The sequence below is a fragment of the Anguilla anguilla genome, chromosome 5 (genome assembly GCF_013347855.1).
Source record: "Anguilla anguilla isolate fAngAng1 chromosome 5, fAngAng1.pri, whole genome shotgun sequence".
NCBI classification, from domain to species: domain Eukaryota; kingdom Metazoa; phylum Chordata; class Actinopteri; order Anguilliformes; family Anguillidae; genus Anguilla; species Anguilla anguilla.
In genome coordinates this window covers 14,209,471-14,234,721 of record NC_049205.1, presented here as the reverse complement: position 1 = coordinate 14,234,721, position 25,251 = coordinate 14,209,471, and the positions used below count along the sequence as shown (strand labels likewise).

Genomic DNA, 25,251 nt, shown 5'->3' with positions numbered 1-25,251 from the left:
CCAGAGAGATAAAGCACTTAGCAGGAGAACAGAGAACCCACAGAGATAGAACACTCAGTAGCAGAACAGAGAACCCACAGAGATAGAGCACAGAGATAGAACACTCAGCAGAACAGAGAACCCGGAGAGATAGAACATTCAGCAGCAGAACAGAGAACCCGGAGAGATAAAGCACAGAGATAGAACACTCAGCAGAACAGAGGACCAACAGAGATAGAGCACTCAGCAGAACAGAGAACCAACAGAGATAGAGCACTCAGCAGAACAGAGAACCAACAGAGATAGAGCACTCAGCAGAACAGAGAACCAACAGAGATAGAGGACTCAGCAGGAGAACAGAGAACCCAAATACCTGACAGGCGAACCCAGAACCTGGGCACAAAGGGACACTCCATGATAAAGTTATGAGCAAAACCATTCTATCTATCCACACAGTGTTGCTGTGTAAATATCAATCATATTCATATGTAGAAATGCCAAGCGGAACCATACGCACCCTTAACTTGATTATGACGCACATGGTATGTTTACTCTAATACCGAGAACGGAATTTGTTCCAAGAGAAGGTCGTCGACATTGGCAAAAAGCTTTTTCTTGCATTGGCTCATTTTTTTAAAAAAAAGCAGTGCATCTAAATGCATTGGAAACATTTTTTTTTTTTTTTGAAGCTCATTTCTTAGTTCTCGTATCTAGGCAATGACGGACAGGCGGAGGTCGGAGGCTCCAGACCGCTTCTTCGCCATTTTTTCAATCTGCTTTTCTGTCTGAATCGCAGGCCCCGCCCGTGGTTAAACACATTTGCAGCACAGCGGACTCTCCCCCACACAAACAAAACAGCACTCAAGGCTGTTTCTCTGCCTGTTTTTTTTTTTTTTTTTAAATATACTTTGGGACAGAGTGGGAGGAAAATGTCCATTCGCTACATAATTTGAAGTTACTTTCCACACTGCTGTGCTTAATGTGTTCCCAGAAAACCCATGTAACAAATATTACTAGGAAATTCAACACGCTGCTCATTAATGGCTTTTTGTCAGTTTATGAATCAAAGTTTAGGGTAAATTTAATGCACCAAAATGACAATAATTGTTTTCGGTTTTATTGAATATCCACGGGTACTGCTTTCAAATCCTTGTTCGGGTTTCAATACGTAAGAGCTTTATATTCAAACCCGTATTCCGTATTACCATTAATCACTTTTCACAATGACAAAACAACTTTTGATCTAATTGACCTAGTTCTGGTGAAACCAAGGTGATACCACAGTTTCTCCGCCTGCTAGCAATAATGAATAATCAATCAGGTTTTACTGACGTTTCCTTCAGAAAACAGCTGCAGCATTTCATGGTAAATCATTAAAACGATTGTTTGCTGTTAATTGCACTTATTGCATTATTTTTGAGGGTAGTCATGAAATGCAATATGGGAGAGGGTCATAGTGAGTGAATCACTCTTTACGGAGCCAATGATTATCGAAAAACTGTTCATCAAACTCCAAATTATGAGGCTCAGGGCACACAGACTAGGGGTGGGGGGGATGGGGTCAACAAGGCTCCAAAGGGGTCTTTGAGCTCCAAAGACACCTCACTGAGACAAAATTGCATCAATGTTTTTATTTTTCCCTTGACTTTCCCTCCCCCTTGCTGAAGGACACATCTTGATAACTCTATTGGCCTGTGAGGCAGATGCAGCGAGGAGGAAGCCTTTACAGAGGAAACCCGAGTTTGGCTCTACATTTAAAAGGTTTTTCCACCGGTGGAATTATCTTCCTAACAAGATCTGTGACCTTTTTCACTCAGTGAATTTTGTCGTTTCGTTTTATTTGATTTGTGTCGACCGCGTGTACTGCGCCTGGTGCTAGCAGCGATGCACTCGCCATTACACACAGCGCTAACACACTTTGCCATATGCTGCGCATCCGACATTAAATCTGGAATGCGAACCATATGGCAAATAACAAGCCGTCTGTAAACGTGGCTCGCAGTAAATGTGGCGTACAGGACAGGCAGATTGTGATAAAGAGGGATGGTACTGGGTGGTACTGCGCTTACTGTCGTACTGAATGGGCCCACTGTCCACACTGCCTCCCAGCCCTGGCTTCTCACAGAAGGGCGGGGCCCATCCGCGGTGACAGTGGCAGTTCCGATTGCTGTTGCACACCTGGAAAAAACACACACACATACACACACACACATGCAGGCAGACACGGATACACACGTGCACGAAAACGCGCGCACACACACACACACACACACACACGCATACAAGTTAATGTTGGGAGCACAGGAAAATGACTGTAGGACACAGCTGGTAGGAGCTGTGTTTACGCTTTCCATTTAAATTTGGTTGCAAAACCGGGTAACAAATTAAGGCAATGCATAGTGCTTGCTTGTTACCAGACACTTCTTGTATGTACTTGAATACTGATTTTGAATACAGGCATTTCAAATTTAAAGGCTTGCACATTAATATCTCATTTTATTTGTACGGAGATGCTACTGTATGACTCGCCACAGAAAGCTTCAAAGAGAATTACGGAAACGTCACTCACCCTCGTGCTAATTTACACTGAAATCTTCTGTATATTGTCGGAGCATGCTAACAGGCCGGTACACAACACTGGCACTGAGGACAGAGCAGAGGACTCTTTTCGCTCTCATTGTTTCATGCTTTTCACCGTTTCTTTGGCCCTGTCTGTTTTCATCAAGCTGTTTTTCACTCCCTTATTTGCCCCGAAAACAGCACTTCATCAAAGCTTCCTTCGCTGGGCGGCTCCGCGTCGTCTTTTCAATGGAAATCAAAGGCCCAGCCGGGATGACTGATTGCGCGGCGCGAGATAAGGGGGGGTGGGGGCTGGGGGTGGGGGCTGTGTAGGGGGGGTGGGGGGGGGGATTTCGCCACAGCCACCTGCTCTGCCGTGCTCCTCGCCGCCACGCGTGTTAAGCCGGAGAGATAATTGCGACCGCGACGGCGATGCAAATGAAACGGCGCGATGTAAACAGCGTTCGCACGGAGGCTCTCTCCATTCACCGCTCAAAGAGCGTTGCAGAATAAACAAACGCAAACAAATTAAGACTCGTATACGTTTCAAACAGATTAAGCGGGAGGATTAGGGTAATTGGAATAAATGCCTCTCGGCACTCCGGAGACTCAAAAGCTTCTTTGCCACAGATTTGAAAAAAAAAAAAAAAACAACTTTAAAAAACACCATGGCTTATTAACGGCAAGCTCCGCTAGTTTTTCATACGCAAGGCTAGTTGCAGGGCACCTGGAGGGCAGGTTTAAAGGATTTATAAGTGTGAAATTATGTCTGTCTCAGTGGAGAGTGGAAACACAGCTGACACGGGGACACTGGGAGGAGCTCTGAGAGATGGTACTCAGTTCGATGCATCTGTCACCCCCAGCAAAGGCAAATGGACTCATTTTTCACGGATGAGGCTTGGAAAAATGAACATATCTACGTGATCTGGATTCAACAAAGTGAACTTTCTTCCTCAGACTTGAGCCCAGGAGGTTTACTGGGCAGCAGTGAAGTTCTGACGTGTTTGGCTTTAATAGGGACACATCTAAGCCCTGGCTGATCATGGGGTGGTCAAAGTTGCTCCAGCATCTACAATCTGAAGTAGTCTAATAGATCAGAAAGGCTGGTGGACTTGTACAAGACTGGTGTTGCTTGGCAGACAGGGTGCGGCCCCTACCCCGTTGCCATGGCAGCGGTTGATGCAGCCCTCCAGCTCGGTGAACGATGCGTTCTGGCAGCGGCGATCCTGACACACCTGGGGGAGGGGGAACGCGTGGAGGGTGAGGGACAAGGCCAGCGGTTACCTGCTCGTTAGGCTCCTCGTGCACTTTGATTCATGGGTGGAAGGTCCAGGGGGGCAGAAAGTAAAAGTCCTGCCACGTGCTTCCTCCACCCATGAACTCTGCCAGCTGATTTCACTAATTAGTTCTACCTCCTGGCTGAAGAACTGTGCTAATTAGCAAATCCAGAAGATTGAAGCAAAATACGGGGGAGGACTTTTACTTTCTGAACCCGGATTTTCCATCCCTGCTCGGATCCTCTGTTGGCTCATTCACTGCCTACCGTGTGTGTGATATTGATTTACTGAGATGATCATTGCCAGATAAGAGCATCAGCCAAATGTGTAAATGAAAATGTAAATGTAGAATGAAAAAGGCGGCATATTGCATGCACATGCGCTAATCGCTTCTCTTCAGCGGTACGACAAACAGAGAGAAAACACCTTTGATTAGACGCAGAGCCCCTGTCCTCAAATCATAGAGATTTTAATTTAGCTTTAAACAATGCAATATGTAGAAGTTACATTGAATAATGAAGTTGTATTTTATGGAACTTAATCTCCAAACAAGGGGCTTCCACTGAACAATAACACCGGGTAAAGACTGTTATGGTATTATTAGTAACACATATTTTATGTAACCATGCATAAAGCACGTCACGGTTGCTACGGTTAACCTGCTAAGTGCTTTACACAATGCTCCTGCACATGCACTGCCTATGGTCAGAGAGTGCCCTTAGCTGGGTACATACTGTATCCCTGTTGCTCAAATAACTCATGTACACACACTTATGTTCCCTCACATTACAAACAGCTCTGAATAAAGGCATTTGCTAAATGCGTTTAGCGTGAAATAAAGAACAAGAAATGCAGCCAACTAAAGTTGGCACTTGCTGCCTTGGACGGATACTGGCGAATCCCTGCCAACTTTCCACAGCTTTCAGCAAACAGTCAGGAGCGCCCTTAAGCACCCTTCCCCCAGCGAGAAGAGAAAGCCCTCGGTCAGGCGGGAGCGGCGTCACCGTACGTGCCTTCCCCTCCCCGCACTTGGTCCCGGTCGTGACGAGGCCCGGGTCCGGGAGGTCGCCCTGCCCGTCCTGGGTGGCGTAGACGTAGGTGCCCCGGCACTTGAGCTCCATGCCGTCGGTGCGGATGGTGGTGTCGATGGACACGGCGTTGGTGCCCTTGGGCTTCTTGGCAGCGCTGTGGCACTGGATCTTCCCGCACTTGGCATCGCTGGACGGGGAGGAGCAGAGCAGCAGAGGGACAGACACACATTAGTCACACGGGAAGCTCGCGGGAGTAACGTTTCTTCGCTTTTGCCAATTTTTCCACCCACCCTCCTCCAGGGCTATATTTTGATGATGCGAATGCCAAGGGTGATTTCATAAATGCAGTGACGCTTTAACGGGGCGCTGGATTCAATTGCCTAATATGTGTTTGGACTTTGGTCCAAACTTGGCGCTTTGAAAACGGGGCACCTGGTCTTAATTCCTCTTGGATGCAGGCTAATGCCTGGAGATCCACAACAACAGAGCACTGGCAGGCCTTCCACAGCTATAAACAATGATGAATACTATGGACCCTTTCCTAATTAAGCTGACACAAGTTCAGAATGAGTTTACTAAAGCTGAATGCGCCAAACAGAGCTAAACATGATCCGCCTTAATTAAACAGTCCTCTGCTTCCTTTCACATATTCGTAAATATTGCATGCTTTGTGTGTGGAGGAGTCATTGCGTTGAAACAAACACCCTTTTACGCTGGCGCAGTTGGTTCTCCGGCAGTAAAGACAACGACTACAGACTCATTACCTGCACGCCCATTTGCCGGTGAGCCGGAGGGATCTTAGATCTGCATTGCATTGTGGGTCTGGAATGAGAAACCCCACAGAGGCTGTGCATCCCAGCAGGCTCCCGAGACCAGCCCTCCCTCCTAGCCTCACCTCTTTTCACACTTCATGTAGTTCCCCTGTCCGTCCTTGCCGCAGTTGCCAAAGGCGTTCCCGGCGGCGTTCACGTCCTGGAAGCAGGCGTCGTGAGCGGGGCGGGCACCTGCCCCGGAGAACAAAGAGAAGACGGCGTGTTTGCGCGCTGCAGTCAGAGATCAGAGGGAAAGCTCGCCGTGGGATTCGCCGAGCTGGGAACCCTGAGGGAACGCTGTCACACAAACCGAAGAGCACGGATGTGGATCCTGGGTGGGATATCGTTGTTCCTGTCCAGGATTGTTAGTGTATGTCAGCACTGTATGTACTCTGTGTGTACTGCACGTACACATTTTCTTTGCTACCTGTATAAAGTAAATAAATAAATAAATAAATAAATAAATAAACAAACTGCAAAATGGTGTACTTGCTAAATGCAGCCATCTTCATTGATAGGATGTTCACACCTTGGTTGGTTACAAATAGAGCAACAACAATGGTTTCAGAGAGATGGTTTTGATAGAAGCATATGGAACCACTTCAAGTTTCAGCTGTCAAATGAACATGGCAATGCAAATAAACAACCCTAGCTTCTACTTTTATTTACCCACAATGTAAAGCATTTTCATGTGACCTTGACTATTCATAAAACAGAGAAAATGCTGACAGGAAGAGACATGAGAACAAAGGAGAAATTATTCCCGGTCCTCATACAAGAGAAGTGATTACGACACAAGGAGACCAAGGGGTATTTCATGAAGCAGAATTACTGAGTTCACTAGATAACCAGTAAAACCTGCAGTGGCTCTTTTTACTTCAGTCCATGCTCAAGATTTGGGAGTTCCGGGATTTAGCAGTTATCCAGCGAACTCAGTAATCTTTGTGGAATACCACTCTGGGCTTATATTCACAACGGGCTCTCAGAGTATGAGTACTGATCTAAGAACAGTTTTGCCTTGAAACACATAAGGGATAAAGTTGGGTTATGTACAAGAGGAAACTCATCCTAGACCAGTCCTCCTGCCCTGAAGCTCTTTATGAATGCAAGCCATGTGCTATTTCCTTTACGGCATCTCAGAATTGATGTCAGTGAGACTAAGATCAGTTCACTTAAAGAGCACTAACAAGGAAATACCCCACATTCACAATGGACCGTAAACATATAACTGCAGTATGACATTGAATCAATGGTGTATAATGATCAGGTAATGTGAGTATTTGCCTTTAACTTCTTTTCTCATTTATTGGTATGGAATAGAAATAAAAAAAAAATTCTTGAATTTGCTTGTCTGTAAGATCATAGCTTTAATTCCAGATAGAAAGCAACTGGAAAATTAATCTGAGGTTTTTCCTCATACATTATGCCCACTAACATTTTAAAAGTACCTTAAATAATTGCTGAGTCAGTGATGAATTTAGCTTGAGATCTACTTTGAGTAACTTGCCTTCAAATGAATAAATTGATGCACTCTACAGGCAAATAATGTTAATTATACACCATTTAGATTTCTAAAACAAAGGTAATTATTTGATCCAAGCAAATTCATTCTTGAGAGTAATTTAAGGTTGTACTGTCTACACATTTAACGTGCCAAAGCACTCTTATTATCTATAGTAAAAACAAATCAGACTGCAGTATATCTCATGTTTTACTGGCATTGCTTAATCATGCCATATGACAACAAAATTCAGAGAAATAATTTTTATGAAGTTTACTATAGTGAATTTTATGCCTATTGACTGGCAATAAACATGTGGGAGGTGATTATGTATACACCAGCCATTTTTATAGAGCTTCCTGAATTTTATTGTCTTAAAAAAAATTCTCAGCATTAGACTTTTGTGTGTCTGTGTGTGTGCGTATACTGTATGTGACTGTATATGATGTTTCAGGATTATTTAGCAACAAATTAGAAGTCTTTTGGGTGTGTGTGTGTGTGTGTGTGTGTGTGTGTGTGTGTGTGTGTGTGTATGTTTGCGTGTGTGCATGTATGCGTGCGTGCGTGCGTGATGTTTTAAATGGAGGCTGTCCAGGCGAGAGACAGTTACAGGTACAGTAGTAGGCAGCGTCTGTGCACTGTGTGCCCGGTGTCGGGTGTGAGGCGGGAGGGCCTACCGTATCCCCACAGCTGCACGCACTGCTGCTCGTGCGTCAGGCACATGCCGTTGTAGCAGTAGGCGTGGCCGCTGTGGCAGGAGGAGCCGTCCAGCAGGTAGACGTTGGAGGGGCAGTAGGGGGAGGCGCCGGTGCAGTACTCAGGCAGGTCACATGCCCCTGCCGGCCCTCGACACATAGTCCCGGCCTGCTTCAGCTGTGTGGAAGACAGCAGGACGAGCTGTTAGGAGTCTTCAATGCTATCGGTGGATTAGGCTGCCAACTAACGGTTTAATCACTAAATTAGCTTTCATCTCATAAGCTGTCAATCTGTTGATCAATTCATTTGTTCATAAACCAACCAGGTAAATGACTGAGCAATCAGTTTATCACCCCATTGGTCAATCAATTAATCGACCAATCAGTTTATCAAACAATCAAGTTGCAGAGCACATTTCAACCCTGACAGTATAATTTTAACTCTGAAGAAGTGCATCTGCTCCCTGCTGAACTCACATGGTCTCTATCAGAGCAGTTTTACCTATGAAAATGTTACTGTGCAATGTTGTGGAAGGCTGCTGGATTCAAGGATTTCATCATTGTAGGGACACTGATTTTGTGCCTTTAGCAAAAACTCTGCAGGGTCTGCGTTGCTCCAGTAAAATATAAGTGTACAGGCTGGTTATAGATTACATAAAATGTGACTGTACGCACTGTAAACTGCACTTGAAAAAGTACAAATACTTAACAAATAAAACGTGTTCTATTTCATAAAGAGTACTTCACAATTAATTGGCTGAGAGAACGTACGACATTCGAAATGTGGGCAACAAACAGCCATTAAGTACTAGAGAGAGAACACGTTAACAACCTGGAGAGGAAAAAAAAAAGAACTAAACAAACGCATTTAAAAAAGGGCACGTCCAGGTTCGCAAGCAGGCAGTGCAATACACAATGTGCAAAACTGTACGCATTCACAGTTTCTCTGGATCAGGATGCCTGCAGACAAGCAATTCAATGTAATCAGGAGCCATCTGAAAGGAAAGAATGCGAAGCAGTGCCGGGTCCTGACAGTATGACAGTAACAATTACAAATCCGGTAAAATGTCCTTCGCGCAGGCGTACGGAAGTTAAAAAGGAGCCTTGAAAATGACTCTGTATTTGTCTTTCCTTTCATTGTTATTCACCAGAACCACCGGGGCTGCTATGATATGGTTCTATGAATGGTCGATAAAAATCGACCATTTATAGAACCAAATGAATGTCTTGTGTTGTTTGATAATAGCGAGTGTGCTGACTGAGAGCACATAAGTATGTACGCACAGAGCAAGCGCCTCTTCACGCCGTTAACTTTAACGATAGGGGATGCAAAACCCGCGACAGCTCGGGTCCAAAAAAAGACGCGACCGTCGCTAACGGGGTGGGCTGATCGGAAAGCAGACCCAAAAGGGCGTGTCTTGCGGTCAGAGGTCACTCTGACAGGCCTTCCGGACACCACCCAACGGTCCGTCCCTGTGAGACAGGGTGCTGCTCCGGTCATGTGGCTATGACAAATGAACATAAGGTTGTTCCATATAGAGAGCGCTTTCCTGTACAGACATAGCCACCGAGTGTTCCATATAGAGAGCGCTTTCCTGTACAGACATAGCCACCGAGTGTTCCATATAGAGAGCGCTTTCCTGTACAGACATAGCCACCGAGTGAATCTGGCAGTTACTGAAAGCTTGGTGGAGCCCCGCCCATTTTTGTCTCTGGCCTGAGGTGGGCGTATGTGAAAGGGGCGAGGGTGAGGTGCGAGGGGGCGGGGGTACCTTGCATCCCTCGCAGCAGACCCCGTGAGCGCACTGCGCCTCCTCCTTCAGAGTGCAGTTGTTGGCGTTGCAGCAGTCGTTGGTGCACTCCTGTCAGACCAGAGGAAAGGCTGTTACAAGCTACAGTATAACACCCACGGAGGACCGTGCGCCCTCCACACAAATCTGTCTGAGCTGTCCAATGTGACGGAAAAGCACACTCAATTTAGACACATATGCACACACACACACACACAGGCCCGCACGCATGCACATGCACACACACAGTCACATACACACATGCACAAACAAACACACACACACACACACACACATACTCATGCACAGACACACGTACACACACACACATACAGTACACACATGTACACACACACACACACACAGTCATATACACAAGCAAACACACACACACACACATACACACGCACAGACACGCACACACACACACACAGACACACACACACACATACATGCACACACACACACACACACACGCACAGACACACGCACACACACACACACACACACATACATGCACACACACACAGGAATAGCAGAGGCAGTTGCCATGGTGCTCCACATCAACCTTTCACTCTTACGTGGGAGCTGGGTCAATATCTGCCGGTACGAGCACATGGAGGATTTAACAGGCACAGCAGCATAAGCAAGCAAAGTAAGTTTCCTGTGCATTAATGCTTTTCCATACATCAATTTCAGTCTGCCCTGACAGGATACGGTATGCCCACAACTCCAGTCCCAATACGCTGCCAGACATCGGTCATGATGTTCCGTACACAGCGCGCTGAAGAGGCATGTGATTTTCATGAAACAAAAGCTGCGGGACGGTAACTAATCTGTCCGTAGCATATTTGTCGATGCCTTTAAAATTACGTCTGCTCACTTCTCCAAGCGGGAGAAAATAAGCGAGTGCTGTTATCAATCTACTTTCGGTTTTAATGCATTACCCGATGCCTCATTGAATAATTGAGTAATTTATCTGTCAACAAATGAATAATTATGAAGCGATATGCTACACTGCACTTTCTGCATAAGCAAGTACAGGAATACCCACTTTAATTAAAGGGAAAGGAATACTTCTGATTCCTTTATGTAACTGCATATATCCACAATGTCTATTATCGTGTTTGACTGGGTTCAGAGCAAATACTTTTTAATATATGCTCATCATATGTAAATGGGAACTTAATTATAATGCATGCTTTGACCTCTATCCACCCGAACCTTAATGACAATCTATGTGGAGCTAATCAAGCAGATTCAGGAAAGATCCTAATACAAAGCTGCAAAATAGTCCAAAGCATATAAAGAAGGATAAGCAAAAATTGTGAAACACATTTCTGCTGACAATTAATAACATGCAGCCTGACTCTGTCATACCCGGGAAGCTAGATTTATGCGCCTGTCTAATAACAACTGTTATATTTTCAAGATCGTGATTAAGGACAGCTTTAACGAGTCACCAAAACTTTAGAAATGCAAACTGCACATTTAAGTGACTGATCCCAAATAATATGCAGATTTTCTATGAATTATGCACGCCTGGTATAAATATACCAGTGCACTCAATGAATGGCGAAATACTACTGAATGACACTGTTTTCACGCATGTTTTTAAAAAAATCTTTCAAAACCACTTTCAGGATTCAGAGAAACAGCAGCTTCTGATCTTGAAAGCCAATTAGGAATTATACTGCTTAATTAAATGCAACCTTGTCGTGTATGCGTTCATATAAAATCTAATTTTATTCGGCGTAGTGCTATTTATAAACAAACTAATACAGAGCGCTTTGCAGTTTGCTCTCCAGATTGCTGTGAATAACACAGACACTTCAGGGGGAAATTTGACACAGTCCACTTCACCATGCATGCTATGATGAAGCCAACTACGCTGCAAATGGGAAGCCAATCTGCAAATTTGACAAACCTCTTTGACTGAAATTTAGTGTTGTTCCCCCCTGGCCGGGTTATTCATGAGGGAACAACTGGCACGGTGAGCTCACGGATGAGCCAAAGCAAACCAGAGTGCTTCTGTGTGAGTAAACACAATAGGGCGTTATTACTCATAGATTATCCGAATATCGCCTTTTCCCCAGGTGTTTTCGTATCTGCGGTTTACCCGCCTCCTCCTGCCATGGCTGCAGGGGATTCTGGGTCGTGTACCAAACAGGCCGCGCCGGTCTCTCCTCCAACAATTATACTAATCCATCCTTCCCTACCGCAGTCCAGAAATCACCCGCGATCGCAAAAAAAGTTTGACATGGTTTATGCAGGAGGCCAGCGAATGGAGACTAAGCGAGTGTGGCTTTTTCTGTGGGAAAGCTAAAGAGAAGATGATCGCAGGCCATTATCCTGGCCAATCGCAACTCGTCAAAGAGACAACTTGTTTTGCCCGGCCGTCGTAGATGCCCGGCAACAAGCGGGCGACTCCAGGAAGTTGGGAGACTTCTAAACTTTGCAGTAATCCTGTGCCCGGCTCAGATTGGCCCATTAATCCACTTGCAGAAAGAGTTTAATTTTGCACTCTGTGAAGTTTCGGTTTTAAATAAGGTCTACCCTGTTTAAGTCAACACACATACAAGATGCAGGGCCAGCTGGCAGGACTGACTGGCTTAAATGTCACTCTGAATAACTGGATGGCTCTAAGGACAAAAATAAAACAAAAAATCCTGCCATGATAACAGCCCAAACGGAAAAGTAACGTATTTAAATATATGGCAGGAAATTCAACTATTTAAATATATTGTGTAATATATGTATGAAATACATAAATTAACATGTATTTTTTAAGTATATGTATTGTGTGTAAGCAAATACAGTATATGTGTGAAATGCATGTACAAATACAGGCCATAAACATACAACAGAGGACGATTTTGAATATTTGAACACATTTCCGCAATATATTTGAAATCCATGTAAAATATATGATGTAAATATGTGTCTAATAAATACATTAAATTACATACATTGAAATACGTGTAGTTCATATATATTTCCATATATCATTTTTCCGTATGGGTGTGCTCATACTCCATCCTTTTATTTGGAATATTCTCCCATGCATGACATTGTTTCACAAAACAGCTCCAACATGGATCAACCCTGCCCCCCCAGAGAGTATGAAATTGAGATGCAAAAGTGACAGCGATAGGCCTACAGGCGTTAGTGGTAGAGAGAAAACTCTTGATCTCATGGGACAAATTCCTGCTTGTCTTAGCGTCAGGTTTCAATAAAATCAATAAATAATTTACACTCTGAGACACCAATAAATCAAAAATGCCAAAGGTAAACAAAAAGGCAGGCATTTTTATTTTTAAAGCTAAAAAAAAACTTTATCACTTTATTTAGCGAGTTCCGATGATTGACTGCTCGCCTTTCATTTTGACACCGTCAGAAAGATGCTTTACGGAAAAACAAAAAACAGGCGAAATTAGGCAAGACTGAGCCTGAACCACCAAAAAAGCGTGCTAAAAAAAACTCCCCAGTGGGAAGAAGAAACGATCAAACAGCACAGCGAAAAGAAAAAAAAAAGCTCCCCGGTGGGAACTCAAATATAGAGGGTGAGATCATCCTCCAGAGGCCAGGGTAACTTAAGGTAGGATGGCACAGCGTTTGTATAATTCTGTTAAAGACATAAAATCATGGAAAAGCTGTGTGGAAATCAAAGGAAGTCAGCCATCAGAGGTCCAGCTAACCCAAACCCCTGGACCTCTCTAGGGAAACCCCCATGTGACGGTGAAGAATGTCTCTCCTCGCAGAACTGTACACAGACATCGAGGTGACCGTGTCTCACCTCCGGCTCTCCGCAGTCGCACTCCTCCCCCTCCTCCACGAAACCGTTCCCGCAGCGCTTGCCCCCCACCAGGTCCTTCATGTTGGGCATGTTGAAGAGGCACATGCCCCCTCCCTTCTGGAAATAGTTGTCCAGGTCCCTCTTGCTGCAGCGGCTGAAGACTCGTGGGAACGGGTGCCTGACAGAGACATAGCACATAGACACTTACGCTAGCTCAGGTTCACTTAGGTGAACCTCATCCTAAAATCAATTCTTGAAGATAAATTGATCTACAATAATACACGAATACAGCATTGCAACTACGATACACTACTGGTCTAGATATGCGTCTCTTGTTCTGGAGAAATCTGCCCAATTGATGTATTCCAGGGCAGGCACATCCACTGTAGTAATGACAGGCAACTGAGTCTTAGAGCATTGTTTCACAAGTAGGATCAAGTTAAGCACAACTAGGAAATGTTTTATTTTTTGAGAGACTGATATCAAGCAATAACATCAAATAAGAGTGATTAACAATTATTATTTTCATTGTTTTGTCATTTATGACCAGTTGCCATTATAAAAATGACAGATTTATTTATTTTATTTTTGATATCACACATTTTCTAGTCAAATGGATGCATGTGTCGAATGGTTGCTGCCATTTTGGCTCTGAGCGCAATCCAAATATTCATGTAATACTCCCGCTGTGCCAGCAGCCATTGCGGCTCTAATTCCAAGTTTCCACTGCCATGCTACAACAGGAATCACCGGACCAAAAGAGCACCACAGGTGTATATAAACTACAGCTACTGCATTAATAGCAGTGCAAATTGCAGCTGTATTTCAGAAAGAATTGGTAGCTTATAAATTGAACAAGTATTAATACAAAGTGTCTGTGACAGCTTACATGATTCTATCCATCTATATAATATTACAGATCAGTTGGGAGCACTGGAGCAGTTCCCTCATTGGGTAAGGGGTGTAGGCAGTCATGTAGGCCGTGAAGCTCATTAATAATGGCGGCCACCGCTGACAGCGGCTATGATGGATAGCCCAGGGCTCACCCGGTGGCGGCGGCCATAACGCAGCCGCCCTGCTCGGGCGTGGCCTCCACGCAGCAGCCCTCGTTGTCGTGGCTCATGCCGAAGTTGTGGCCGATCTCGTGGGCCATGGTGGCCGCCGCCCCGATGGGCAAGTCTGAGTGGTCCTGAGGGGGAGAGAGACAGAAGAAGAGGGAGAGAGAGAAAGAGAGAGGGAGGGAGAGAGAGACTTTACACTTCACCACTCTAGAGAGAATGCAACTTGACACTTCACCGCTCTTTAAAATCAGCTCAATGCACCATCAAAACCAGGATCCTAGCAGCAACTAATTAAATTAAATGGTTAATCCTGTGGAAAAAAAAAACACATGTAAACACACACACATACACACAGACACACACACACACAAAACAAAACAGAGGGCCATGTGGTACTGCATAAAACCAAGACAGTATATGTCAAGTATTAGCATGGACCCCTTGGTAACGTAAAACTTTAGTAGTTGCATTAAGGCATTAAGTGTGATGGGAAACAGCAATTTCTCCTAAGTGGTGTACTATGTTGCCTAGAGGATATACGTTTATGGTGACTTCCCTGACTGTATAAACATTAGGCCGTTTAAATAAAGATAACATGTTGCAGAGCTTGTAAAGTGTGTTGACTTTGCACGTCTGAGGGCGACCTTCTTTAGTTATACCAGACACGACACCGTTTTACTCCCCCCCCCCCCCCAGGAAGTGGTCTGCACCCCTAACCCAGGTCACATGGAATGATTTCGCGCAAGCTCTGCCGGCAAGCCCTGCCAATTTGTATTCTGGAAGCCTGTAGTCGCTGTGGTGGGGGAGCTAATGGAGCCCGTTAGGAGATAATCAAACGCGGGCGAGGTATCGACGCGGCTGGCCTCTCTCGCCCTGGCTTGTGTTGCTTGCTGTGGTAATTGGGAGCGATGCCGCCAGCGGTACTCACCACGTTGATGCCCCCCGAGTTCTCGTGGCTGCACATGCCTTCCAGGGGCGCCATGCCGATGGTGGTCCCTTTGAATATCACGCCCCTGCAATACAAATTTGGCACAGGTCCTCGTGACACTCTCCCACCCTCGCTCTACGCCATCCCACAGAGCCTGGCTCTTCACCCTCAAATAGAGCGTCACTCTAAACGCTCACACAGGGCCTGACTCTACATCCGCATACAGAGCGTCACTCATCAACCACACACAGAGCCTCACTCTACACCCTCACACACAGCCTCACTCTACACCCTCACACAGAGCCTAACTCTACACCCAAACACAGAGCCTCACTCTACACCCTCACACAGAGCCTCACTCTACACCCTCACACACAGCCTCACTCTACACCCTCACACAGAGCCTAACTCTACACCCAAGCACAGAGCCTCACTTTACACTCTCACACAGAGCCTCACTCTACACCCGCACACGGGACCACATCGGCTTGCAGCGCGCACACCTCTTGTGTCAGAGAATTTTAAAAATGCAATCTTGCTTTATTATACACTGTCTTTTTGTGTTTTTGCGTCACCAGGGGGATTATAAAATGCTGACAACGGAAAGGAATACCGTACAAGTGCAAAGCGTTATATTCATTTCGCTGGGCTGTTTCCCTGGCAGTCAAGCAGGCGAATGTTAGCAAACTCACTGAAGCATGCAGGACAGAACAGACAAATGATCTATCCAGAGAGGCTGGTGGTGCAAATCTTTCTGTAATCACTGTTGGTGTGATAAAAGTCAGCAGCTGTTCTTGGCCAACCGCACAGTCACAACGTTGTCTGTGACCAGATACACTGCATGATTGTCCTTAGAAATAAATACCCTCAACCTCTGGGCATGAGCGGTGACAAGCAATTTGATTCTCACTCGGACATAATGATTGGATAGGAAGCCAAATGACCGAAAGTCACTGGGCTACGTTAAAAGAGCTATTGTCAAAGAGTCAAAGAGCTATTGTTGTTAGATATTCAAACTAATCCCTCTAGAATATGAATTTTATAGTATATCAGGAATGGGTTCCGAATTACAGGTCAAAACACATGATTAACACAAGATTACGACATATAAACTGGAAAAAATGACAGAGACAGACAGCGATGTGCACAAACTTGCACAACAGGATGTTCCAAATTCGGGTTTAAAACATGCAAAGCAAGCACAGTAAGAAGATACTGTATAAATAATTACAATTACTGATAGCTTCAGTTTTAGCCTTCCGAGTTGTGTCAACATTCAAGATTGTATGTTCATACAACATTTTTAAACATCATTGTGCCTTCCACTAACATAAACATTCTTCCCCTAGATGTTGAAACATTGAAAGTAGACAACTGTAAAAATATGAGACTTTCAACATCTTTTAAGACTCCTCGATAAATCCCAAGATTTTCAAAGTGGGCTGTCCAGTGTTTTTCTTGGCAGGCAGAGAAGGAAACAACCTTTAAGTTAAAAACAACAAAAAAGAGCAAGATTCAGCATGAATGCTGGCTAAATTCAGAGATGAAACTCGTTGCTTAGCAACCAAATAACTAGATTACGGAAGGGCAAACCTTACAGTCCTTTAACATTTACTATTGGCTTCATGTACTTTTCTGAGTCAATGAAGATATCTGGGGATTGGTTCTATTTTTTATAAAAAGCGATATGGAACCTATATTATACCACAAATATAGAATATTTCCATATTCATTATGCGACGCAGGTCACTGTTCCATATAGCTTTAAGGGCCCCCGGGCGCTGATCCAGGATCAGTGGTGGCGTGCCGGTTCTTACGTTAGGAGCTGGGCGTTGTCGTGCCGCTTGCGAGACTTCAGCTTCTGCCTCCACTGCAGGAAGGACCAGAGGGTGGCGTTGGGCTCCTCGCTCACGATGCACTGGTCCCGGTCCGTCCACACCTCCAGCCCGATCAGCGGCACGCGGATGTTCAGGGCCCTGTAGAACTGGACCCACGCACACCCCTATCACTGACAATCAACCACCTTCATGTGCTAGCATGCTAACTACATTATCAGAGCAGTACATTTTTGAATGTCAGTCTCAATTCACTCTGCAACAATGCATCTGTAAGCCCCTGCCAAGCATGGGTAAATCGCTGCCAAGAGTAGATGAGAGCAAATAAAATGTCTTCTGTATTCCTACAGGGTTTTCCACGCTCAAAACCAGGAAAAAGGTGGTATTATAACCAAAATTGTTTAAACAATTCCTTGGGTGAATGTTTAAAACTCAATTCATATAGTAGACATTCTGAACCCATTTCACCCTAGTTTTACTGAGTTAGAATCCTTTGTCTTCACAGGAGACCAAGGTCTTTGGTTCCCAATCTGTAAATTAGGAGGTGGAGGAATTGATTTCACCCCACTTTTACTGAGTTAGAAGACTTTGCTTTCGTAGGAGAAAACAATTTGTGTGGAGATTTACATTGTGTTCAATTCAAATGATCCAATTATTGGCTGTTCATATAAAAATTATACCCTGGCAACAATTGGCATCTGTGTTTTTGTAATAACATTTTGAATTCCCCATAGTCTACAGGCACATATCAGATTTTTTTTCCCTTTACTTAGCTTAGCAATGTTTGTTCAAATTACTTTGTTTAACAATTTCTCCATAAAACATTTGTTTATTTTTGGTAAGAATTGATACTAGAGGTTTCCGGTTTGCTCCTGATCTTGAAACAACGAATAAATAATTCAGACTATTTCATTTTTAAATAATTAATCATAAAGCGTAATATAAATAAAACATTAATTCATTATATCCATGAAGTTATGTTTTTTTTTTCCAAAATAGTTTTGATAAGTCATGCATCTTTAATTGGGTGTAGCAGTATGAAGTCCTTTAACAAGCAGTAATCTACAGGTTTGTACACAACACAATTTGTAAGTCGCATCAGACTTCAAGTGCATATGCTCAGAATTCTAAATTGATAAATGTAATGTGAGCCATCACCATCAGAATTCTAATCCCTTAATCAGTGCAACAAAAACTTGCTGTTATTTCGGTAGAAAAAATTGGCAAACACAAACGAGCAGCCTAAAGCTGGAAGTCTTATTGTGGCTTATTGTCGCTAGCTTCACGGAGCTTTAACGTGGAGTGTATATCGGAACGCATACATCTGGTGTTTGGAGTTTTTGATTGTGGACCTGGGGGACTACAGATGGATGAGCCCCCAGACAATTGCTCGTCACCTACTGTAAGCCCAATGCCAGCTCTGTACATTAGCGTTGAGTATGCTAAAGCGCCACTAGAGTATTACCACCATTGCATGTTCAAATGACAGCAATCCACTGTGCGCAATGCTTGTGAAATAGGCTTTATTACTGCAGACACAGGTCATATTTGCTATGTATTATTTGCACTTGATCTCTGTTTTAATATGTAGTGAATGACAGTAGCATGTAGCAGCATGTAGACTGTAGGCTACAGAAACATAGCAGGCTTCCCTAGTTTACAGGCTGTTCTCACTGGATTCAGGCTATTACAGTATATTCTGTACCTGATCCATTGCTTACTTGTTGACTTCAAGCAATGCGAGGAAATGTGTATGGCTGTATTCATTTTTTTTTTAAACACGCCTAAAGGCCAGCGTGCTACAAAGCTTGTGCATTCTTAAAGTTTATAGCCATCCAGCTGAACCACAAAAATACACTTCTGGTGTGGCAATTCACAGTCATGTATCACTTTTCTCCACTTCAATATCTGCGAACATATTCTCTCTGTCAGAACACATGTACAGACGGGGAAAACAGACAGGAAAACGACAGCTCCTTTTAAGAGAAAAATGCTCTCAATTAAATTTGAAACAACAGATGACGGTCCCCCATATCATCCTTTGTAAAAAAAAAAAAGAAGAGATTTACAAATAAAGAAAAACTTGAAGGGTAGGAATGGAGGCGGAGCCTGCCTTACCTTATCCACGTAATTGGCGATCTCCATGATCCTCTGTTTCGTTTTGCCAAGGTCACTGTTTTGTCTTCTGTACTAAATTAAAACATTATGATGAGAGGATTACACTGCCATCCAGAATTACGAGGACACAAATTCGAAGCCTTAAAATAGCCATTCTGGGAAAACAATTGAAGGTACTCCGTGAAAAATGACACTAAAAAAAGATAGGAAACAAAGAAAAAATGGCTAATTATAATGACAGCCAAAAATGATTTCCAGAAAAGAGACTCATGTTACCCAGAAAAGGTTCATCTTCTGAGGAATGTGCTTTGCACAAAATTTACTAAGAGAACTACAAGACACAAAAATGTCCCCCCAAAACAGAAAATGACATCGATCAACCAAATGACTGCATTTTTCTGCCAGAGATTTCGAGTTTTCTGTTTGGTTCTACTTTTGAAAAATATCCTCTAATCAAGCAAAGCTAAAAAAATCTATACAATTTTGCAATTTACAAGGAGGTCATAAATCTGATTCAATTTCCCTCCCAGAAACAAAACCATTGATGTAGGAACAAAGCCTACCTTAGAAAAAATTGTGAAATGTTCAGACAAACCATTCCATGTTTGTTGTAATGTGGAGCTTTTTTCAATTCAATAAATACCATGGAGATTTTTCTGTTCTAAAACAAAAAGACTGAAGGGGATATAGGAATACAGTTTTGTCGCTTTCTGTGCACTACCAGCTACGAATGAAGGATAGATATTTACAGTTTATTCATGAGGACTACAGGCCAACATACCCTTATGGTTTCAACATGGCTCACGTATAACTGAAAACCTTGCTGACAAAACCCTTCATCAAGCTTGGTATTCTAACAGCCATATTTGTTTTTCAAGGAAATTTTCCAAAATTAGGCAAGCTAGCCAAGCCCGACAGCTTAATTATCTGGATTTTTGACAAGTGAAGTGTGAAATCGTTAGGAAACAGAAGTCCCTTCAGTTTTTAATAGTATGTCTATTTTGTGAAGCCCAAGCTAATCACGACGTTTTCTTGATGGCAATGCAACATAGTTCCAGCCTTAATTAGGAACAGTGGGAATGTTGGTCCGGTCCTAGAGCACAGTTTAAGAAACAGTTAGGATGCACATCTTGTGAGATGCTCCACTGAAATCCTCTGGGAGATTGATTGTTATGCATTCTCTGTGGCTGCAATGACCCTTGTGGCCATGCACAATCTAGCAGCCTCTTTGGTATTCTCCCCTCCCACATAACAATCTTTCCCGTGGTAAGATAGGGGGCAGAACCACTGGGCGTGTTACAGTATGTCTACCCTGCAATTTGGCAGGTGAGAGAGCCTATTTCTTTGTTTCCTCCTCACATCTGAATCCTGTCATGGAATTCATCACTCATTGTGGCACGCAGGGGGCGGTCACGCTTTCATGCGGCGTGCTCAACTTCAGGCTGATTATGAGCCCGGCAAGAATGAAAGACAATGGACAACCTGCCACAGGGTCAAACCAGTCAGTCGGTATCTAACGTTATTGCGTGAAAAGACTATATTTGACACGTATGGTTATGTAACGTGTCAATATTCCAACAGAAAAAAAAGGAAGATCTCAAGACACTATTTAGGAGCTTTTATTCAGCAATGCTCCTTGTTAGCCCACTGAACCAATGTGCATGCACACACACACTTGCACGCATACACATCCATCCACACATACATACACACACACACACACATCTGGTCCATGCACCTATAACATAATATCAAATTTAAGAATAACATACCCACATACAATATTCTGCCAAAACAATAATACAAAATATACAAAAAAAAATAATATCTACCAATCATATATTGTAAAAATGTAAAAAGGAAACTCACAATCTGATATTTCCTTTTTAAATAGGTTATGCAGAGGTACAGTGGAACATCATAAAAGGTTAAGCTGACATTTGGCCAAAGTCACCACGCTGCAGTGCCCATTCTGTTAGCCAGGTTAGCGGACACTTCAAGACTCTTGAGAAATCATTTGCTTACCAGCATACTGTCGGCAACAATGTAGAGCTCCATGTACTTGGTGGTGCCCCAGGCATTTCGCCTTACCTGCAATAACAGGTAATGGCAGACCCTGAATCACTGCTTAATGGCCAGACAGATGGTCAGACCACAGTGTAGCAACCTTATTTCTGACTGTATTTTCTGCCATTACTATTATTATAATGTTATTTACATGGCTTATTATCCAAAGCAGCAACCAGGGCTTTTCAGGGGTTAAGCAGCAAGCTGTATCTAATATTGCATGGCAAAATAACATAATTTTTAAGAATGATTAATTATCTATGCATCATTATTGTTCAGTGAAGTAAAAAACATAAAACAAAAATATGCAAATGAACCATAGAGTACGGGCCAAGATTGGATAAAGGGTGTGAATGGAGGTATGCCAGCAGCCATACCACCCCTGCCTGAGGGCTGAAGCCAAGCAAGGTTGGGCTTAGTGAGCACTTCGACTTGCAATCCCAATCTAGCATCGCTCTTATCACTTCTAATTTGTTCCTGTAGCAATTTCATGTTACACTTGCATCTCCATTCAACACTTACTGTACATTGCACTTCATTCATTATCTTGATGTTGCAGCTTGTCGTCGTGCCTCCTAGTTTGACTTACCATAACCTTCTGACCTAGCCTATGCTTACTGTGTGAACTGAACTTAATGCGTTCATGGCAAATGATAACTTACATAATGAGTATTTCATCTTGGACCTGTGTTTTTGTTGTTGTTCCAATGACCTTCGGTATACACTTATTGTATGTCGCTTTAGATAAAAGCGTCTGCCAAACAAATATAACGTAATGGTGATGACGTGCCTAGAGGGGGAAGTCTTGGGAATGGGAAAGTAGGGAATGGGCGAAGCACGGTCCTGCAGTGCCATTTGATACCAAACACACCATATGTCCCTCTGTTCATTTGAAGGAAGCACCCCCCCCCCCCCCCCAGACAGGATGAAAATGCCTAAAACTGCACCGTTTCAGAGAAAATCCTCCAAACGGTGTCTCTGGGGTAAAAGCTCTCTAGCCCCATCCAGCAGCAGAGGTCGTAACGGTCACTTAATCCTTTTAGCTGAACTGACACAAACCGGCTCCTCTCTCTCGCTCTTAAATGCCTTAGAGCGATACTTTCTGGGCGGGGATTTGACTAACTGTCAGCGGTCTTTCAGGTGTTTGAAAGACTAAAGGTTCTAAGTTGCTCCCGCTACGGTTTATGAGCAGTGCATGTGTTTTTAAAATGGCTGGCGAGAGACAAATTGCGAAAGCATGAACGTTTCTTTCCTGGACCAAGAAAAGCCTCTCAATTGATTTGTTAAATAAACACAAAGCCTATGCTATATCGAAGACTGCTTTATAAGACTGTCAATCCAGGCTCAAGTTAAACTTTGGCATTTTCACAAGACATTAGCTAGAAATTGTTTGAAATGCTGAAGGCATCAATCACAGTCTGCTTTTATGGAATGGTACCCCACAGGTCCCAGTCGTAAACAAGGGAATGATTTTTATAGACTTTGCCAAGGGTTCGCACCCAGCTTGATTTTCTCTTCAGTCCGCAATCATTTCTTTAACCGATGTTCTTATTTGCTCTGGTACACAACATAAATTGTCTCATCACACACAAATCATGGACACAGAATAACCAGATGAGCTCATTTAAAGAAAAAATTGAAAACAGTAGACCGGTTCAGAACTGACTCAGAACTGCCCTAGCCACTCTAAGGTATTGTATGGCGCCACCAATCGCGATAGCCTCTTGTGCTACTCACCCTTTGATGCAAAGGTTTAAGAAGGCTGGAGACAAGGCTTGTGTGTCCCACCCAGTGGCCGTGTCCACATGCTCCCCCTCTGATTGGCAGATGCTCTGTGCGGTAGATCATGTGATGGGGAGAGTCCAGCCCTCTAATTGGTTCAAGGTAGTAGCTGTCATTCTCATTCAAGACTATCAGGCCCCTGTATTAGAGGAGAAGACAACATTCCAGATGGAATGATAAAAAATCGACAACAAACACATACCTAATCATACAAACTTAAAAAACATATCAAGTGGAACAGCTACTCCCACTCTGAGAGACAGTTTATACTAGGTCAATCTTTCTGACTGAAGTCAAGTGTCTGTATAAAAAAATGGACTGTAAAACAGATTTTAAGCATACATAATTTAGTCCACATCACAGCATAAAATAGCAGGGATCCCATATACTGCATTTATCAAAAACAAAGATCCAATATAAATGCTTCTTATATAAGAAATTGCATCTTCAAACATCTTGTGTCTTCCCCTCACCTCTGTTTTGATAACACTTTGCAAATCAAATGCAAATACAAGTATGAATCAAGATGATATGACTTTTTTTTGATAACTGCAGGAGGGTCTGGAAGAAACCCTGATCTAGATGCAATTTGTGATAGTGTCCCACAGAGGGTGTCTGAAGCATGACTGTCCAATATTGTCCCACCGGCTGGCTCTACAAAATATGTAAGCAAAGCTGGCTTTCCTCCATGAGGGTTACTTGTCAGGGGAGACTCTAGCCACAGTAGCCCACTTGTGGCACAGAGACTGGACACACACACACACGCACATGCACACACATACGCACGCATGCACACACACACGCGCGTATGCACGCACACACACAAACACACACACACACACACACACAGAAACACTTACAATAAAGAATTGTAAAATAAGACGATTAACAATAGGCCATTGGATGGTTCTATTTGAAATTAACATAGCAACAAACACCTACGCCTCTGCCCACACATACATACAGCCTCTTTAATGAATGCACATTAAAATGAAGGAACATATACCACATTTTCAGAAAGAGCTTGTTGTTGTTCATTGCAAATACATCCCAATTTAGTCAGTAGCAAATAAAGCAAATTGAGGTAATAAAGATAATGAATGTTGTTCTCTAGTTTTTACATCAATGCAGGTGGAATTTTTACACTTTTTACACCCTCAAAACTATAAACCCACTATGTTTAAAATAAATAATCTTGCTCAATTTGAATGCAATATAAAACATTTAATTAGCATAGTTTTAATTTGTTTTCCCGCAGGAAAGTTAGTAATACATGTCTACAGAAAATGTTCTCCAACAGGGCCAGGTGGTGATTTTTTATGAAACACTGACAGGATGTATTGAATACCCTGAGTCACATCTGTATCTCATGGATTACAGAAGTGGGAGAACCACACAAACTTGTTCCAGAGGAGGGGCAGTGATTCTTTAGATATAAAGACCTGGTATGACCTTGGATCAGAAAATGAAGTTCTTAAATTATGCTCTCAGTGAATATAACACATAGTACTGTATATAATCCATAATATAGGATATATATCTCTTGAGCTAAGAAGAAAGACAACCCAGCTTAAATGAAGACAGAATTGGGGTGAGGACATTTTGAAATGGCTGAGAAAGAGATGTGTTTTCAGGCGTAGAGAGTGGAGGGAACTATCTTACTTTTGAAACGGTGTATCAAAACAAGCAATTACCCTGACACATGCCTGGGTGAACATATCTCACATTATATCCTGCAACCAAACAGCCCATCATTAATCAATAGTAATGTCTTCTTGCATCTGTGTAATAGCCTCATCTCTTGGCAAAGCATGGCAAAGGAATGAATAAAAGTGGGCCAGTAAGACCAACATGAGATACACAACGTGGCTGAGGATTCGGATGAGATGAGGGCGAGTAGAAAAACACTGGCTAATAGTGTAATATGGACACCTTCTCCCATCTTTGGACGCCAGGCCCCATTCCAAAATGGACGTGGCCATGACTCAGTAACCCAGCAACATTTCAAAAGCTGTTGCCT

General features: G+C 43.3%; 1 protein-coding gene across 3 annotated transcripts in view; it reads right to left on the bottom strand.

Moving 5' to 3' along the window:
- The window catches only part of LOC118226931 (disintegrin and metalloproteinase domain-containing protein 33-like), a 101,422-nt gene that overhangs the window by 6,875 nt on the left and 69,296 nt on the right, over positions 1-25,251 (bottom strand). For all 3 annotated transcript variants that reach the window (XR_004765127.1, XM_035416932.1, XM_035416930.1), the window contains exons 6-18: positions 23,187-23,370; positions 21,408-21,473; positions 19,383-19,454; positions 17,247-17,413; positions 15,430-15,514; positions 14,487-14,629; positions 13,441-13,618; positions 9,627-9,716; positions 7,837-8,032; positions 5,742-5,850; positions 4,829-5,033; positions 3,696-3,773; positions 2,049-2,157 (exon numbers count right to left, since the gene is read on the bottom strand). Coding sequence is in view for 2 of the 3 variants with exons in the window: in XM_035416932.1 (XP_035272823.1) it covers positions 2,049-2,157; positions 3,696-3,773; positions 4,829-5,033; positions 5,742-5,850; positions 7,837-8,032; positions 9,627-9,716; positions 13,441-13,618; positions 14,487-14,629; positions 15,430-15,514; positions 17,247-17,413; positions 19,383-19,454; positions 21,408-21,473; positions 23,187-23,370 (1,682 nt within the window). In the remaining variant the exon portion in view is untranslated. The remainder of the gene's footprint in view (positions 1-2,048; positions 2,158-3,695; positions 3,774-4,828; positions 5,034-5,741; positions 5,851-7,836; positions 8,033-9,626; positions 9,717-13,440; positions 13,619-14,486; positions 14,630-15,429; positions 15,515-17,246; positions 17,414-19,382; positions 19,455-21,407; positions 21,474-23,186; positions 23,371-25,251) is intronic.